Below are 18,027 nucleotides of genomic sequence, written 5' to 3'. Positions count from 1 at the left end.
GCTTGATCAGCATCTTCCAGTGCTGCCTCACCAGGTGGCTTTGGCTAAAGGTGTATCCCAGTGTTTGAAGATCCCACCCCACGTTGCTCTCAGTGTGGTCTTTAACAGCGTTGTTTGTTTTCCCTGGATGCTGGTGCATGACAGGGTATGTGACAGACCCACTCAGCACTGTGCTCTTTGGCCCACGGATCCCTGAGGTTGTTGCAGGATTTGGCCCCATTGTTTGACTCAGTCTTTCCTGGGTGCCATGTGTCCATAAGACTTGTGTTCCAAGGCCGAGGACCGTGTTCAGGGCAGTGGACAGGGCATGGGGAAATCTTTCCAGCCATTGGGGTGTTACCTCAACCGTTATTAGACATAGAATCACAGAATGCTTTTGGTTAGAAAAGACCTTTAGGATCTAAGCCAACCACCAACCTGACAGTCAGGAGTTTAGGAGCACTAAAGCATGTCCCTCAGCACCTCATCCACACATCGTTAAACACTCCCAGGGATGCTGATTCTACCACATCCTTGTGCAGCCTGTTCAAAAGCTTCACAGTCCCTTCAATGCAGAGATTGGTCCCGCTATTTAATCTAAACCTCCGTTGGTGCAACCTGTGGCCATTTCCCCTCTGCTGTCACTTAGTTGGGAGAAGAGAGCATCTCCCACCCGGGTACAAGTTGCCGTCCAGTTCCAGCAGAGGATGAGGAGGTTCCTTCTGAGCCTTGTTCAGGCTGAAGGGAGCAGCCGTTTGTCACGTCGGGTGAGCTGTGGCAGCAGCGTCCCGTGTGGTTGGGTGCAGCTGCTTGTGTGGGCAGCATCGCTGGGCAGGGGCTTGTGGTGCGCGCAGGAGCGCTGTGGGCGAGCAGGGGCCATCCCGCGCCGGTGCTGCGTGCGGGGCCGTGGCCCTTGTGTGCGGCTCGTGTGCGGCCCCGCCGGGCCCTTGTTCCGCCGATGGCGGCCGGGCTGGGGCCGTGGCTGCTGGGCTTGGGCTTGGCCTTGGGGCCGGCAGGTGAGAGGCGGCGGGCGGGGAGGGCGGCGAGCCCGGGGCTGGGGCGGCGGGAGATGGAGAGAGAGGAGGAGGAGAGGGAGAGAGAGAAGGCGGGAGAGGGCGAGGGCGAGTGAGGAGGAGAGAGGGAGGAGGAGAGCGAGGGAAGCGCTGTGTGTCCGGTTTGCCCCAGTGCGGGAGCAGCCGCGGCTGAGCCCCGACGAGGGCCGGCGGGGCATTGTCCCGGGCGCGGGGCTTTGGCGGCCAGAGCGGGGTGGCGGCTGTGTCCGGGCCGGGCGGGGGGCGCTGGGGCGGCGGGTGCCCGTCCTCGGGCCGTGGGCGCGCCGTGCCCGGTGCCCGCGCTCTCCGTCCGTCCGTCCGTCCGTCCGTCCGCAGGCGTGTGGGCTCCGTGGACGCTGGTGGAGTCCGGCGGAGGGCAGCGAGCGCCCGGGGACTCCGTGCTCCTCTCCTGCCGAGGACACGGCTTCGAATTCGGGAGATACGAAGTGAGGTGGTACCGTCAGGCACTCGGCGGCAGGCTGGAGTGGGTGTCCCTTATCTACCCTGAGTCATCAGAGATTCGATACGGACGGGCAGTGGATGGTCGAGCCACGGTGTCCCAGGACGATTCCCGGTCTGAGACATCTCTGTCTCTAAGTGCCCTGAGCCCACAGGACTCTGCCCGCTACTTCTGTGCTGCTCGTGTGCACAGAGAGAGGAAACGACGCTGAGCTGTAACAGAAACCTCCTGGCTGAGCTCCAACTCTGGGTCTCGAGTCTGGGCACTATTCCCACACTCTTTCAGTGCTGCTCCCACAGAGATGTGTAGTTACAGCATCAGTGTTCCAGTGTTTGATTCCAAAAGGGACATTTTAGTTGGTTTTGTCCCTCTCTGCCCTGCCCCTGCTGATTGCCATCTCCCCATGTCTTGGGCTGATCCTTACCCCTGACACACTCCAAAACCTTTTGTGCTTTGGAAACAGTTGTTGCTGTTTGCTTTGGTTCCCAGCAGGACAGGTACCCAGCCACAGCCCAGCTGGTGGGGTCTGTGAATAGCCCTGCTCTGCTTTTGGGCATAGGTCAGGTCCACTCAGTCCAGCTCAGCTGCCTGAGGACTGGGCAGAAGAAATGAGGGAGGTAAAGTGTCATTTGGGAGCTTTTCAGCACAATGAGGAATTCTGTGCTTGTTTTTCCCCCCAGATGTGAGACTGTAACAGGAGCAAGAGACAACCTGCCAGCCCTGGGGGCATCTCCAGTGTCCCAGCAGCACCAGCCTGCAGTGCAGCTCCAGTGGAAGGTTGGGGTGGCCCTACAGCACATCTCCTTTTGCCCAGCAGAGGTTTTGCTGCCAAGTGAGCTGTGGTGGTTTAGCCTGATGTGCACCCAGTCATAAAGTCACTGCCTCTCCTAAATTGGACAGGAGAGAGAGAGAAATATAATGAACAGCTTGTGAGCTGAGCTAAGGATGGAGAGGTCACTCAGCAATGAGCATCACAGGCAAAACAGACTCAACTTGGGGAGAAAAAGGTGTGATTTATTAAAGGACCAGTAAGAGCAGGGAGATGAGAAATAAAACTGAATCTTAACAACACTTCTCCCCACCCCTCCTCTGCCCAGGACTCCCCTTCCTTCCCCCCAGCAGCACAGGGGATGGGGGTTGTGGTCAGTTCATCACAGATGGACTTTGCTGCTGCTGCTGCTCAGGGAGAGGCCTCCTCACGCTTCCCACTGCTGCACCTTGGGGTCCTTCCCATTGGACACAGTCCCTCACCAACTGCTCCAGCGTGGCTCCTTCCCATGGGCTGCAGCTCCTCACCAACTGCTCCAGCCTGGAGCCTGTCACAGGGCAGCTCCTCACACCCTGCCCCAGCGTGGGTCACCCATGGGAGAACAGTCCCATAGGGACAGACTGCTGCAGCCTGGGGTCCTCATAGGGTCACAAGTCCTGACAGCAAAGCTGCTCTGCATGGACACCTCCCCCAAGGGCTCCCAGGTCCTACCAGGAGCTCGCTCCAGGATGAGCTTCCATCAGTCACAGCCTCCTTCAGGCATCCACCCGCTGCAGCCTGGGCTCCTCCAGTGGCTCTCTGCTCCCTGTGGCCTCCATGGGCTGCAGGGACACAGCTGCCTCAGCATGGGCTGCACCATAGGGGAGCCTTTTCAGTGCCTAAGCACCCTCCTCTGCTCCTTCTCCACTGACCTTGGTGTCTGTGCAGATGTTTCCACATTCTCCCTCCCTGATGCTGCTGCAGTTCAGCAACTGCTCAGCAACTTCTCCAATCTGTTATTCACAGAGGTGTGACCTCCATCAGTAAGTGGCCAGGTCTGGGGCAGGGGCAGGGTCCAAGCCCTAACCCTGTGAGCTACATGGGATGCCTCTGGCAGCTCTTTGTTTAAAGAAGCCACCCCTGGAGCCCCTCTGCTACCAAAAACCTGACCCAGGCAAAACCACTACAGCCTTCTTCAGGCTCAACAGCCCCATCTGCTCCTCATCAGCCTTGTGCTCCAGCCCCTTCCCCAGCTCCACTGCCCAGCTCTGGCCACACTCAGTGTGTCTCTGGCAGTGAGGGGCCCAGCACTAAACACAATCCTTGAGCTGCAGCCTCCCCAGGGAGGCACAAGGGATAATCCCTGCCCTGGTTCTGCTGGCCAACACTCTTTCTGATACAAGCCTGGATGCTATTGGTGTTTTTGGCTGCCTGGGCACGCTGCTGCCTCATGTTCAGCTGCTGACAATAAACACTCATGTCTTTTCTCTCTGGGCAGCTTTCCAGCCTCTGTGCCCCAGTCTGTAGCATTGCTTGGGGTGAGTGTGGTGATCAAGGGTGAGGGAGGGAAGATGTGGGCAGAGCTGGTCTGCAGGCAGAGAGAAGCTGCAGAGAGGCAGAGTGAGTGGCTCTGGCCATGTGTGCTGCTGTGTGTGTGGTGGTGTTCCCCATCACAAGGGGTGATGCCCCCTGGGAACTGAGCTCTCCCCTGTGCTCTGCAGGGCTCTGTGGAGCTGTGCTGGCTGCTGCAGCCCAACCAGTCCCTGGCTCCCCTCCTGCCATCCCTGCAGGGCTCAGTGGCATTGGGCATCTGACCAGCTCTGCAGAGGGGGGATGGGGGATGCACCAATCTGCTGCTCACTCATCCTGTGTTGCTGGTGCTGTACACTGGGGCTGGACACTGCTCATGGGGCACTGCAGCCCATCTTGAAAGAACAGGTTTCAGGAAGGGCAGAGTAGGGGACAAGCCCCATGTGCCTGTGAGAGGTCCTTGTCCCTGCTGTGCTCCTTCAGAGCTGTTCCAGGGACAGGAGAGTGGATTCCTCACCATCCCAGCTTGGGGAAAGACAAAGGGCTTTGTCCTTCAGGTGTACCCACTCTTTTGAGTGGATAAATCAGAAAAAGCTCCTTGTCTGACACAGAAAAGGAGAGAGGGGAAGGTGTTGCCTCCTTCCTTGTGTGGCCTGATTCCTGGTGCCAGCTCTGTTTCTCTGCCAAACTCTTTCAGCTGAGTTCACAGAGAACCATTTATCCTCCTACCAGTCCAGTGTCAAGTGCTGCAGCAGCATCACTCCAATCTTTGCCCCTTAGGGTGATCATGGCTGGTTTCTCCTCATTGAAGCAGACAGACACTGGCCAGGTGGCTTTTGAGCAACAGACCAAGGAATTGATTGTGTGAGAGGCTGATGGAGTCATCAGCAAACAGCACCTTGGAGAAAGAGACACCATGGTTTCTGGTGCCCCATGGAAACAGGGTATCACCTCACCCCCCTATTTCTGCAGCAGCAGAGGGCTGGCAAAGGGCACAGTGCTTGCAACACAGGCAGGGCCAGGGCAGACCTGGAAAGAGGGGGGTTAAATCCATCCCAGGCAGTTGTTGTTGGCCTCAAGGCAAAGCACTTGCTGCACCTCTCTGAGCTGACTTTCCTGGCAAGGGGCACAGAGGTACTGCAGCAGAGTGTGGCTTGTGGGAGGCTGTGATGGCAGCTGTGTTTCTGTGGCCACCCAAAGGGAAAAGGCTGTTCAACTGCATCTGAGATGCCAGTGACAAACTGTGCGTGTTCTCACTGCCCTGGGAAGATTTGGCAGCAGGCAAAGAGTGTGAGAGAGAGAGAGCTGTAAGTACCCAGGTCTGTCACAGGAGGCATTTAGGGCTTGTTCTGTTTCTCCTGCCAACATTTCAAGAGACTGACACTGTCCCATCAGATAGCTCAACATCTTTCTGGGAGGAATGAGGGAATGAGGAGGAGAAAACACTTTGCCACAGGAAAGGGAACAGCAGATGAACATGGCAATGTTCCCAATGGAAAATACAGCAGCACTGGCACTAAAGATAGGGACTGGAAATGAGAAACAGAGCTTGGTGCTTGGTAACAAGAGTGATGCAAAGAGACACGTGGAGTAATAGAGTGTGGAACCACACAGGGCTGTGATAGGATGAGTTCATGCTGTTTCCTTGTGTGTCTTTGAGGATGCAGAAACTGCTCCACAATCAAATGAAAAAGGCAGCTTTAGTCAGGCATGACTAGATATTCCCCACCTTCAAACCCAGCCAGAGGCTTCTGGCAATCAATCAAGAGCCCAAAGCATGGCCAGCACTGTGGTCAAGAGCAAAGAGGCTGAGAAAACAATGGTGTGTGTCATCAGGAAAAGTCTTCCAAGACCCTCATGAGAATAACTCAGACAAGACACAGTAAAATCAAACAGGTGAGAACATCAGCACCTTCAGCACATGAAGCAGAGTCCATTAAACCTCCATCAGCTCATCCAAGAGATCTCGTCCAGCTGGAGAGTTGGGCAGAGAGGAACCTGCTGAGGTTCAACAAGGACAAGGGCAGAGTCCTGCAGCTGGGAAGGAACAACCCCCTGCACCAGGCCAGGCTGGGGGTGACCTGCTGGAGAGCAGCTCTGCAGAGACAGACCTGGGAGTGCTGGTTAATAAACTGAACATGAGCCAGCAACGTGCCCTCGTGGGCAAGAAGCCAATGGCAGCCTGGGGGCATCAAGCAGAGTGTGGGCAGCAGGTCAAGGGAGGTTCTGCTGCCCCTCTGCTCTGCCCTGGTGAGGAATCATCTGGAGTCCTGTGTCCAGTTCTGGGCTCCTCAGCTCCAGAGGGACAGGGAAGTGATGGAGAGAGGCCAGTGCAGGGACACCAGGATGATCAGGGGACTGGAGCATCTTTCATATGAGGAAAGGCTGCAGGAGCTGTGGCTGTTTGGTCTGGACCAGAGGAGACTGAGGGGGGATCTTATTAACAAACTATCTCAATGGTGGGTGTCAGGAAGTTTGGGACATCCCTTTTTTCTATGGTATTTATCAACAGGACAAGGGGTGATGGGATGAAGCTGCAACACAACCAGTTCCATTTAAACATAAGAAGGAACTGTGTCAGTGTTTGAGTGAGGGAGCCCTGGCACAGGCTGCCCAGAGAGGGTGTGGATGCTCCTTCCTTGGAGCTCTTCAAGACCCCCATGGACACATCCCTGTGTGACCTGATCTAGGTGACCCTGCTTCTGCAGGGGGTTGCACTGGATGAGCTCTAAAGATCCCTCCCAACCCCACCATTCCATGATGGAAATTGGTAAGATTGGGGCAGCTGGCCCATAGATGTTCTTCAAAGTATCTCACCCTAACTCTCTGGGAGTTTGCTCTACAGCTCTGACCACTCTAAAGGAACAAGACTGTGTTTGTATGGGCAGTACTTCAGGGAGAGTTTAACACTCCCATGCTTGCCAAAAAGAAGCTATGCTGCTGATGTTTTAGTGTACAGCAACCTCTCTGGAACAGCACCAGAGTATCAGAAGTAGAGTAAATGCAGAGGAAGGCAAAAAACAACATGCAGCTCTTCAAAGGACAGGAAAGAGGAGCCACCAGCTGGCACTGACACAAGTGTTTGTGTAGAACTGCCTGTCACTGTGTGACCTACGGACCACAGTGACTGGGGGCAGCTGGGACTCTGCACACAAACTCTCTCCCTCACTGACTTCTCCTCAAGGCAGAAGCATGCTGCCCTCTCTCGTCTCTTTGGCTTGTGTGCATACACAAGTTTGCTTCCCAGAGTGGCTCCAACAGCAGGGAGATCTTTCAATGCCAGAGCAGGTTCCTCATTGTATCTTGGATCTCACAAGTTTGAGATACCTGTTGAGCAGCTCAAGTTGAGCAAGGGGGGGTTATTCTACTGTATTGCACTGTTTCCATTGAAGCTTAGAACTATGTTCTTCTCTGTCTCAAAGCACAGAGGAGGTAAGATACAGTCACTCCTTTATTGGACAAGGATAAAGATGCTTTTAACTTGGTATCCAATAGTGGCCAAAAGCAGATGTATGAAGAACAAGAGCAGGAGGCTGCAAAGGACACTTGCTACCAGTAATCTCCCAGTTACTAGGCATCAGAAAGAGGATTCTGAGTCACATTTGGTTCCCTTTGTACTTCCCATTTATGAGTTCATTCAGGGACATCTTGTTCACCACTTTTGCTTTCTGCCACCTTTTCCTCACTTGCTGCATTGTCAAGATGAAACATTCTTCAGCTTGGAGGAGTTAACCTCTGAAAATCAAACAGCCCTCTTCCTTCCAAGGCCATAACTCCTGGGATTCTTCCAAGCAGGAGAGCCCAAACTCTGCTCTCCTGAAGTCCAGGGCTTCAGTCCTGCTCCTTGCATTGTCCTCTCTGGATCCTGAACACAAACACTGCACTATCACTCTGTGTGTGTGAACAACAATACAGATTGACCCAATGGGTGCTGATGGGATTCATCCTGGAGTGCTGAGGGAGCTGCTGGTGTGGTTGCTGAGCCTCTCTCCATCATTTTCAACCAACCATGGAGGACAGGAGAGGTGCCTGAGGGATGGAGAAAGGCCAATGTCACTGCAGGCTGCAACAAGGGCAGGAAGGATGAGCCAGGAAACTCCAGGCTGGTCAGCATCACCTCCATCCCTGGAAAGGTGATGGAACAACTCATCCTGAATGTCATCACTGAACATATGAAGGAAAAGGTGGTTATCAGGGGGAGTCAACATGGATTCACCAAGGGGAAATGCTGTTTGCCCAACCTGATGCCTTCTATGAGTGCAGAACTGGCTGGCTGGGTGAGGGGAGAGCAGCAGATGTCATCTACCTTGACTTCAGCAAGGCTTCTGACACTGTCTCCCACAACATCCTCATCAGAAAGCTCAGGCAGTGTGGCTGGATGAGAGGACAGTGAGGTGGATGGAGAGCTGCTGAATGACAGAGCCCAGAGGGGAGTGATCAATGGCACAGAATGGAGTTGGAGACTGTGGGCAGTGATGTTCCACAGGGATGGGTTCTGGGGCCAGTCTGGTTCAACATCTTCATCAACCACCTGGGTGAGGGGACAGAGGGACCCTCAGCAAGTTCCCTGCTGGCACCAAACTGGGAGCACTGGCTGATTGCCCAGAGGCTGAGCTGCCAGGCAGCGGGATCTCGTCCAGCTGGAGAGTTGGGCAGAGAGGAACCTGCTGAGGTTCAACAAGGACAAGGGCAGAGTCCTGCAGCTGGGAAGGAACAACCCCCTGCACCAGGCCAGGCTGGGGGTGACCTGCTGGAGAGCAGCTCTGCAGAGACAGACCTGGCAGTGCTGGTTAATAAACTGACCATGAGCAGCAACGTGGCCTCGTGGGCAAGAAGCCAAAGGCAGCCTGGGGGCATCAAGAGTGTGGGCAGCAGGTCAAGGGAGGTTCTTCTCTCCCTCTGCTCTGCCCCTGTGAGGTCTCATCTGGAGTCCTGTGTCCAGTTCTGGGCTCCTCAGCTCCAGAGGGACAGGGAAGTGCTGGAGAGAGGCCAGTGCAGGGACACCAGGATGATCAGGGGACTGGAGCATCTTTCATATGAGGAAAGGCTGCAGGACCTGGGGCTGTTTGGTCTGGAGAAGAGGAGCCTGAGCTCAAGGGGATCTTATTAACACTTAGAAATATCTAAAGAGTGGGTGTCAGGAGGTTGGGACATCCCTCTTTTCTATAGTAGATAGTAACAGGACAAGGGGTGATGGGATGAAGCTGGAACACAAACAGTGTTGGGAGCCCTGGCACAGACTGCCCAGGGAGGGTGTGGAGGCTCCTTCCTTGGAGCTCTTCAAGACCCCCATGGACACATCCCTGTGTGACCTGATCTAGGTGACCCTGCTTCTGCAGGGGGATTGCACTGGATGATCTCTAAAGGTCCCTCCCAACCCCACCATTGTATGATTCTATGATTTTGCTACCTCCTCATCTTGAAACAGCATCAAGACTTTCTAAGGCACTAAATGACCCTCAGACACCAACTTCCAGAGCCCAGATAAGGCACATTCCTCAGGCTCCTGAGCACTGAAACCAGATTCAAGGGGAAGGAGATGGTCAGAACTGAAACCAGATTGAAGGGGAAGGAGATGGTCAGAACTGAAACCAGATTCAAGGGGAAGGAGATGGTCAGAACTGAAACCAGATCCAAGGGGAAGGAGATGGTCAGAACTGAAACCAGATTGAAGGGGAAGGAGATGGTCAGCACTGAAACCAGATTGAAGGGGAAGGAGATGGTCAGAAATGCTTTGAGATAGCACTAAAAGTCCTGATTTTTCATGTTCCTTCCCTATTTACAGACATCACCTTTCTCTGTGTGGTAGGTTGGGTCAGAAACCACTCCAGAAGCCACGTGGCTGTATAATCCAAACTGTGTGTAGTCAAGGAGCAGGAAGAGACAGTTTTTGCAGTGAAACACATCACTGTGAGGGCTGGGGGTACCACAGTGATAGAAGCAGCATAGGGACCTGTACAAAAACCTAGAGGAGGAAAACAGGCAACATATTTTGGGGGAAAAAAGGAGCTGGGTGGCTGAAATGATTAAGGAGACAAATGCAGCATTGTTCTGATACTTCTGTTTATCCTGGGGGTGCAGAGCTCAAAGGGTTTGCAAAAGGTGGAAGAAAAGGAGACCTTGGGATTCCTGCCCTCACTTTGAAATCATTGAACTGGTTACTTAGTGTTTTCTCCTTCCCAGTTTTGGAAGGAAAGGTGGCCTCCTGGGGATGATTAGGACAAAGATCTGGCTTTCCAACTCCTGTTCTTACACCATTTGTGAGTGCACAAGGAGGGTGAGTTATTGCCACACGTGCCAGCAGCGTGCTGACAGATAAGCTCGTCTTTGGCAGCGGGACGACTCTCACCGTTGAACCAAGTAAGTATCCTGCTCCTTGCAAAGATGTTGTCAATGTGGGGTGGGGGATGAAGGGATTTCATGGTTTGGGTTCATTGTAAGAACTTTCTGCTGCTTTCATCTTTCTGTCTGGAGTTTCCAGCTTGAGTCTGCTTAGGAAGGCTTCACAGCAACAACTGGGTGGCTTTTAGCCATTGCTATTGCTCCATCATCCCCAAGCAGCTGGTGTGCAATACTTAATGTGGTTGTGTCTTATTCCCAGTCTGGACAGCACTCTGGCCCAAATTCACTGTGAAGTGTCTTATCCTCCAGTGGATTTGCACTGCCTCATTTTGAGCAGGAATGCACAGCTCAGTAATGAGCTGACAGTGGAGAGATGGTTTGAGATGGGTCTTTAGCTCTCTGGTATGAGAAGTTTTTGACCCTAACACCACATTTGTAGTGTCAGCAGGTAAATCATTCCACTAGCATGCAAACAGAGGAGAACCAGAGAATGGTAGGGGTTGGAAGGGACCTTTAGAGATCATCTAGTCCAACCCCTCCTTGTAGAAGCAGGTCAACCAAAGGTGGTTAAATATCCTTGGGCTTAAACTTTCACAGCTGCCTCATATCCAAGGCTGCTTAGAATGAAAGAAAATTGGCTATGAGGGTGCCCAGGCTTTGAAAAGGCAGCTGTGGTGAGTAGGGATTACAACAAGCCTTAGTCCTTCCCAGCTCTATTTGGTGCCACCCCAAGATTCCCTGTGGGAGTGTGACTAATGGGACAGGAGATGAATTTGTTAGGTAGATCTTTGTTATCCAGGTGCATACCTTGAGACTTGCTGTGATGCTTCTAGAGGTCTGCAAGTCCTTAAAGTGCTGCAAGAATGGCCCATGTAAAACATATCTAAACTGCTCTTCCAGAAAGCCATGGGACTCCCCTAGTCCCAATATCTATCCCAATAGCTATCCAGGGCTGTTGAGTGTCTTGCATGGGAATAAATGTCTGTTTTGGAGCCATTTAAGTCCATTTCTAATTCCAAAGGGCTAAAGGCATACAAAGTTATCATTCTGGAGGAAGATCTGTTCTTCCCAACCAGCAAATCCTCAGTTGGAAGTGTAGGGCCAGTAGAAACTGCCAGATTCCATTGTTTTAACACCAATCTGCATTGACTGGAAGCTGATATTTGCTTGTTTGTTTGTCAAAAGTAGTAAAAGATGCCACAGAGAATAGTGGAATGATGCAAGAAGCAACACTCAACAAAGGACAGGGAGGGAGAATCATAGAATTGCCATTTCATTCCCAGAAATGCTGGCATGCCACTCTTTATTTCTCACATAAAGGGTCCTGTATGTACATAAATCCATCCCCAAAGCAAGCAACTGTAGGGATTTGTGTGTGTGTTTTCAGACAATGCAAAATAGTGGGGCTCAGCTGATGCTTCTGGAGCCTGATAAAGAAATCATTCTCTTTATCAGCTGCAATTGCACTGTGTAGATTTGCTCCTGCTGAAGATCTTGCTCAGTGCACTGTGCCAGAGAAGCAGCTTGCTACTCTACTGACTGCTTAAAAATGCTGGAGGTCAGAGAACACAAAAAGCCTCTTGTCAGATAACAAAGAAGCCACAGGACTAGCAGGCTCTGGCAGAACCATGTTGCAGCACCTGGCAAGGAAATGTGTGTGGGGGGAATAGCAAAATGAGCCTTTGATGTGTTTAACTATATGTTAAGGCTGGGCTTGTTTTTGGGAGCAGGACTCAACTGACTGGGGAGCTGCATCCTTTGTGTATGAACCTTGGCTGAGTTGTTCTTGTCTGGATTCTTACTTTTATTCCTTTCCCTCCTCCTTCAGCTCAGCCAGTGACTCCCTGATGCTTTAAAGTAGCTCCTTAGACTTTAGGCTTTCTGTGTATTACTTGCTCAAATGCAATTAGATGCTTTAAGTATTAAAGTCATGCTTTGGCAGTCTGAAGGGAAATGAAGTTGCTGTGCAGGCTGACACTGAAATTCATATGAATTCCTATTATGTCAGGACTAGCAAGACAGCACTGAGATGAGGATGATGTACAAAAGCATTGAATGAAGTCTCCTGGATGTTTCTGTACTAGTTTAATCTTGCTAAATGATTCAGAGCTGGGGTCCAACTGAATGTCTGATTCCTCTTTGCTATCTGTTTGCTGTAGGTGAGGCTTTGTCAGGGTACTACTTGGCTTGCACCTCAGTCCCTCAGTATTGGGGTATGGCATGCAAAGGGAGTAAAATCAGAGCCCCTTGATCAAGCCTTGAAACAGCACCCTGTAGAGAGCAAAATGTTCCACCTGAAGGATCTCTTGACCAGGCTGCAAGGCAGATGCTGTGAAAACTCAAAGCTTAATGCATCTCTTGAGCAAAGAGATCCATCAGCAAGCTCCTGACAAAGTGGACATGGAAATCTTTTCTTGTGTGTCTAACAAGCCTTCACCAGCTGAGCTCTTTCTGGCAAGGAAAGGTGCTGGATGACTCCCTTCAGTTTCTTGAGTTCACATTGCTACTCTTGTCCTGCCATTTGTATGTGGAGCCAGCCTGGTTTCTCCATCTTATCATCAGAGGGCAAAGATGGTTTATTTTCCAATAAATCACAATGATTTGTTGGCTACTGAGTGATTTTGAGACCAATTGTCTCCTTCAAAGACATCCCCTTCCAGTTCATTACTTGTATGTCCAACGAAGCTGCTGCTGTGTAGTTGAAATTAAGCCTCTTGCAGTTGTGAAACTGAACTCTAAAACCCTTTTGAAGGTAAAAAATCCCCCAAATGTATGCAGAAGTTTCAGAGTAACTCTTTGGGAAGATGAGAGAGCAGGGATTTCAAATCCTCTGGAAGCTTGTCAGCATCTTGCAGGCTCTTTCAGAACTCCAGTGCCAGGGCATGATTGTCATGCCTTGAGCTTTGTTGCTATCTTAACACTAAAGCATCACCTCTGAAGGTTATTGTGATGATCCAAGGAAGCTTGTCAGAAGATTTGTCCATGGACATCCCAAGTTCTTCCCTTCAGATCAGTTTATGATACACATTCTGCATTATACCTCTACCTGCCCCTGGGGCTGTGGAACAAACAATATGTTGCAGCAGATCATAGAAGCACACAACGGTGGGGTTGGGAGGGATCTTTAGAGCTCATCCAGTGCAACCCCCTGCAGAAGCAGGGTCACCTAGGTCAGGTCACACAGGGATGTGTCCATGGGGGTCTTGAAGAGCTCCAAGGAAGGAGCATCCACACCCTCCCTGGGCAGCCTGTGCCAGGGCTCCCTCACTCACACACTGAAAGGGTTTTCTCTTTCTATTTAAATGGAACTGTTTGTGTTGCAGCTTCATCCCATCACCCCTTGTCCTGTTGCTAGATACCCATGGGATATCCCAACCTCTTGACACCCACCATTGAGATAATTGTAACTAAGATCCCCCTTCAGTCTCCTCTTCTCCAGACCAAACAGCCCCAGGTCCTGCAGCCTTTCCTCATATGAAAGATGCTCCAGTCCCCTGATCATCTTGTTGTCCCTGCACTGGCCTCTCTCCATCACTTCCCTGTCTCTCTTGAACTGAGGAGCCCAGAACTGACCACAGGACTCCAGATGATTCCTCACCAGAGCAGAGGGGGAGCAGAACCTCCCTTGACCTGCTGCCCACACTCTGCTTGATGCCCCCAGGCTGCCATTGGCTTCTTGGCCACGAGGGCATGTTGCTGCTCATGGGCAGTTTATCATCAGCCAGCACTCCCAGGTCTGTCTCTGCAGAGCTGCTCTCCAGCAGCTCACCCCCAGCCAGATGGATGAGAAAGGTCACAGAAGAGTTTTTGTTGAACCAGGCACCACTATTACTCTTTTTCATTGTCTCCTGAATGTGCTGGAATAGCTCCCAGCACCTGCAATGCCCAGTGAGGAAAACTTTCCCCCCAGCTGAAAGTTCTTGACCTTGTCAGAAACTCCTGCAGAAGTGGAGATGCACAATGCACAGACCTCTGATGGCTTCTCTCCTACTCCCCTCAGAGACAAAAGTCCTTCTTGCATCTGAGCATCTGTTATTGAAAAGATCAACCTTGTCCCCCATTGCAGCAGCAGCACTTCATTTCTGCAAGTGATGTCAGTCATTGGAGGAAGAAGCAACAAACTGACTTCTCTTTGTCCTGTTACTCTCTCTCTGGTTAAACCTTTTAGAAGATTTGGGGGAGGGAGAGTTAAGGACAACCAGTTATTCTCTCCTGTCTCATGAATAGGCCAGACAGTCCTTGAAGTGTTATTTTTAGGGGTTAAGTTGTTGAGAAAGCAGTTATGAGTTGACTCTTGGAGTGGAAGGCATCAAAGTTCTCATTTACTTATCAAAGAAAGAGTTCACACATAGGGATGAGCTTTGGATAAAGGAGGCTTAGAATCCTGTGAGTTAAAGCCCCCATGGAAAGCCTTACCCTCTGTCCTTTAGAAGCAGCAGGAAGAAATAATGAGGGGAAAAAAGGGCAGGTAGTCATTGGTGATGCCAGGAATTAGTCACTACACATGAACTTCAAGTGACAGCACTCAGGCAAGTTGGCAATCAAACCCAATCATGCCCTGTCTCTTCACAGGCAATAGAAACCACTCTGAGCCTCAAGTGGTTGTGCTGAAGTCAAAGCAACTGGAAGGAGATGGCAACAGTGGGAAAGCAGCTTGTTTGGCAAGGAAGTTCCACACCAAGAACATCACCTTGGAGGTGTCCTCTAGTGAAGTCATATACCAGCCAACTACACCCATCCTGTCACCAGAAGGGTTGTATGACACTGTTAAGGTGGTCAATGTGACAAAAGGCACAGAGGTGTCCTGCACAGCCAAATATGATGGCAGAGATGTTACAGCCAATGAGACACCACCAGGTACAGTTTTGTGCTACTGATGTGACTTATTTCTTGGGGCAGCATCTTCTGCTGCTGTTTCTCCTGCTAGTGAGGGCTGTGCTGGGTAACCAGCAGAAATGGGGAGGACACCTGGTACTTAAGCAAGTGGGGATGAAAGATAGTTGAAAGCATAAGTGTTCTGAGCTGTTTAACAACTTGGAGTTACTTTTTAGGGAGCAAAGTAAGGCACAATCTTGTTAAAGGTTTAATTATGACTAAATACTTGGCCCCATGGCAGCAAACATCTTGGCACAGCCTGAAACAGCCTTTCTAACCACAGCAAACAGTTACAGTGGTGTCTTGAACAAGGGGATTGTTTCTTTCCTCATGAAGCTCATTCAAATACCAATCCCCAAGCAAGTCAACAGCTCTTTTGGCTTCTGCAGATGCATGGAGAGATGTTCTCTTCTCCATTAAGGTCAGAGTTAGTGAGTGGTTGGCTGAGCCTCAGGCTGTACTGCCCATGTGTTCCCATGGGAAGGCTCATGTGAACATTTTGTTTGGCCCTTTAAAAAGTGTGACCATGGCTTTGTAACACTTTTTCATTATCATGCTGCAGAAAAGGAGGCTGGAGAATCAGCACCAGAGGACGTGTGTGACACCACAGACACCTCTGCACAAGGTCAGTTAGCTCAATAGGTGGTGAAGCCACATGTTGGTGGTAAATGCATGCAAATCTGTTCTCTCAGGGGTATCAAAACACAACATATTCATCAAACAGAACCTGCTTTTCCAAGGTTTAGCAGCAAAGCAACACAGAGCAACACAGCCAGACATCCCCCTCCCATGTTGTTGCCTTGTATCTCCAGCATCTTTCCTTTTGCTGTTGTGTCTTTCCCTGAATTCATAACCTGTGGGTTTGGGGGTTTTTCCCCCACTTTCTGACAGTGTCACAATGTCAAAATCTTGGCCATGATCTCTCTCAACTTTTCTCTGTCACTGAGCAGATGCTGAAGGGGAGAAAACCAACATGTTGTCTGTGGCTGTGTTGGGCTTGAGAGTCCTGCTGGCAAAAAGTATTGCCTTCAATGCACTCATGAGCATCAAGCTGCTTCTCTTCTGAGGTAAGGAAGCACATAGCTTGAGCTGTAGAAGCACTGGAAGCTCATGCCAGGAATGAGCCCTTGTCTTTTTGTGCTTCTCTATCATTACACCTCTTCTCCTCCTCCCTTGAAATAACTCTTTGTTAGGTTTGTGGGGAAAAGAACAACAATGCTTAACTAAACCTCACCCCCAACAACCACCCAAAGACCCACCCGAAAATGCTCCCAAACCACAAAGAAAACAGCCCCTTTCATAGCCAAAGCTCAGTTTGGATATGAAAGTTCTCACTCAGTTCTCACTTTGGCACAACAACTCAGGTATTGCCTGAGAGAGATCTCATGGACTGTTTCCAGTGGTAGAGAAATGAAGATTAAAGGGTTAAAAGCAAGGCTCTGAAAACACTTCACATGTGAAGTAGTGGGAGCAAAGAGAGGATGGATTCTTAAAGTACACAGAGAAGCACAAAAGATAGTCCAGGCTGAGTTTTGTGTGTGTCTTGGTCTCACAGCTATCAGACAAATGTAGCCCCAGCTGCATTAAATGTAGTATAAATGTCACTTTTCCAGCTGGTGGAAGCAAGGCAGCAGCACCCTGAGGAGCAGCTGGAGAGAGCTTGTCCCAACGGGTCAAACAGCCAAATCTGCTGACAACAACCATCCAGAAGGCAACACAGCACCCTCCCCTCCAGACATTCCATACTGCTGAGTCCTGCCTGCCTAGCTGGTTGGATTTTAAGCTGCTTTTGCTGTTTCTTTTCCTCTGTCAACTGAGGAGACTGTGTTTGTCCTCATTGCCCTGCTAAGTGCAAGTTGATCCCCTCCACTGCTCTTGCCTCTGCATAGAAGCATCCAGCCTGCTTCAATAGCTTTGCAAAGCCCAGTCCTCATGGACATATGACCCTTTTAAACCAGCATTTACAGGCATGTTACTGCTGTATTACTGCTGGGAGAATCCAGGCAGAGCAGATGCTCTTTATAGCTTTAATGTTTCTTAGCTATATGAACACCAACAGTTTCCTAGTGTGGATGAGAAGACCTGTGCTGGATGTGAAGTGATTCAGCCAGTGTTGAGCCATGGAAGTGTTTATTAAACCTGCCATCTCTTCTGCCCAATGGACACAGCATTTTAGTTTAGTGACCAAAATAAAGCTTTGCTAAGCCTTAATGCTGTGGTTTGTTCTGTGCTTTCTCTTATGACTTTGAGATAGAGATTGCTGGAAAACAACAGATCTAATGACCAGCCAGAATAGAGATACAGATGAGGTCAGGGCTTTCAGATGCATCTTTTGCATGGGAACACAGACACTTGCAATCAGTTAAAGACAGTTTGATAGGAGGGTGAGGAAGGAAAATGCATGCTGGTTATTTTCCACTCAGTGATAGCAGCAACAGGCCATGAGGAATTGATGTAAGGGGGTGTGATGGGATGATAGTTCCCATAGCAACTTGGTTATTAGTGGAAAAGCCCCCAACACACACCCCTCCCACATCCTCTTTCTCTCCCAAACAACAGACAGGATGCTGTGGTCAACCTTCTGACTAAGTTACACCAGGCAAGACTAAACCCCCCTTGGCTTGAAAAACAAGTTAACCACATCCTGAAGGGGGAAAGAAGGTTTGTCATATATTGACTCTTCTACTGGTGGCTTTCAGACAGCTTCTGTGGAGTGTAAAGCAAGGTCAGTTTGAGTAAGCTTTGTCAGGTTAGTCAGCCCCTGGTTGTGTGGAGAGGGCAAAGCTGGAAAGACACTACCAAGAAGTTGGACTGGAGAGTGCACTCTGGGATGTTTAATACTCCAAAGCCAGGTATTGAACTACTCAAACCCACCCCCAGGTATATGGAGAACTCCTGGAGGAGACACACAAGGGAATTAAATCCCTTGGTTGAAAGACCAACTGCCTGTCACAGTTTTGCACAATGGTTCCTCCCATGGTTAGGGGTAAGTGAATCAGAGAAGGCTATAAACAATATATCAGCTAGCACAGAGGCATTTC

The 18,027-nt window shown here is 50.6% G+C and overlaps 2 protein-coding genes across 2 annotated transcripts in view; both read left to right on the top strand.

Moving 5' to 3' along the window:
• The window catches only part of LOC133629226 (M1-specific T cell receptor alpha chain-like), a 142,636-nt gene that overhangs the window by 105,028 nt on the left and 19,581 nt on the right, over positions 1 to 18,027 (top strand). The window lies entirely within an intron of this gene.
• Positions 817 to 17,197, top strand: LOC133629225 (Ig heavy chain Mem5-like). Its single transcript, XM_062019884.1, has 7 exons — positions 817 to 995; positions 1,368 to 1,677; positions 10,071 to 10,129; positions 14,684 to 14,968; positions 15,549 to 15,611; positions 15,937 to 16,053; positions 16,600 to 17,197. The coding sequence occupies exons 1-6, from the start codon at positions 938 to 940 to the stop codon at positions 16,050 to 16,052; spliced, it is 891 nt and encodes a 296-aa protein (XP_061875868.1). The 5' UTR covers positions 817 to 937; the 3' UTR covers position 16,053; positions 16,600 to 17,197.

This window comes from Colius striatus, unplaced genomic scaffold (assembly GCF_028858725.1).
Source record: "Colius striatus isolate bColStr4 unplaced genomic scaffold, bColStr4.1.hap1 scaffold_34, whole genome shotgun sequence".
Classification (NCBI taxonomy): Eukaryota; Metazoa; Chordata; class Aves; order Coliiformes; family Coliidae; genus Colius; species Colius striatus.
The sequence above is the reverse complement of the archived record's forward strand: the minus strand, read 5'-3'. Positions and strand labels throughout refer to the sequence as shown.

Excerpts from the sequence above, each read along its gene's own strand:
- LOC133629225 (XM_062019884.1), top strand. The coding sequence starts at position 938 with ATGGCGGCCGGGCTGGGGCCGTGGCTGCTGGGCTTGGGCTTGGCCTTG. Across the intron at positions 1,678-10,070 it reads TACTTCTGTGCTGCTCGTGT|CAGCGTGCTGACAGATAAGC; the intron begins GCACAGAGAGAG and ends CACACGTGCCAG. Across the intron at positions 10,130-14,683 it reads GACTCTCACCGTTGAACCAA|GCAATAGAAACCACTCTGAG; the intron begins GTAAGTATCCTG and ends GTCTCTTCACAG.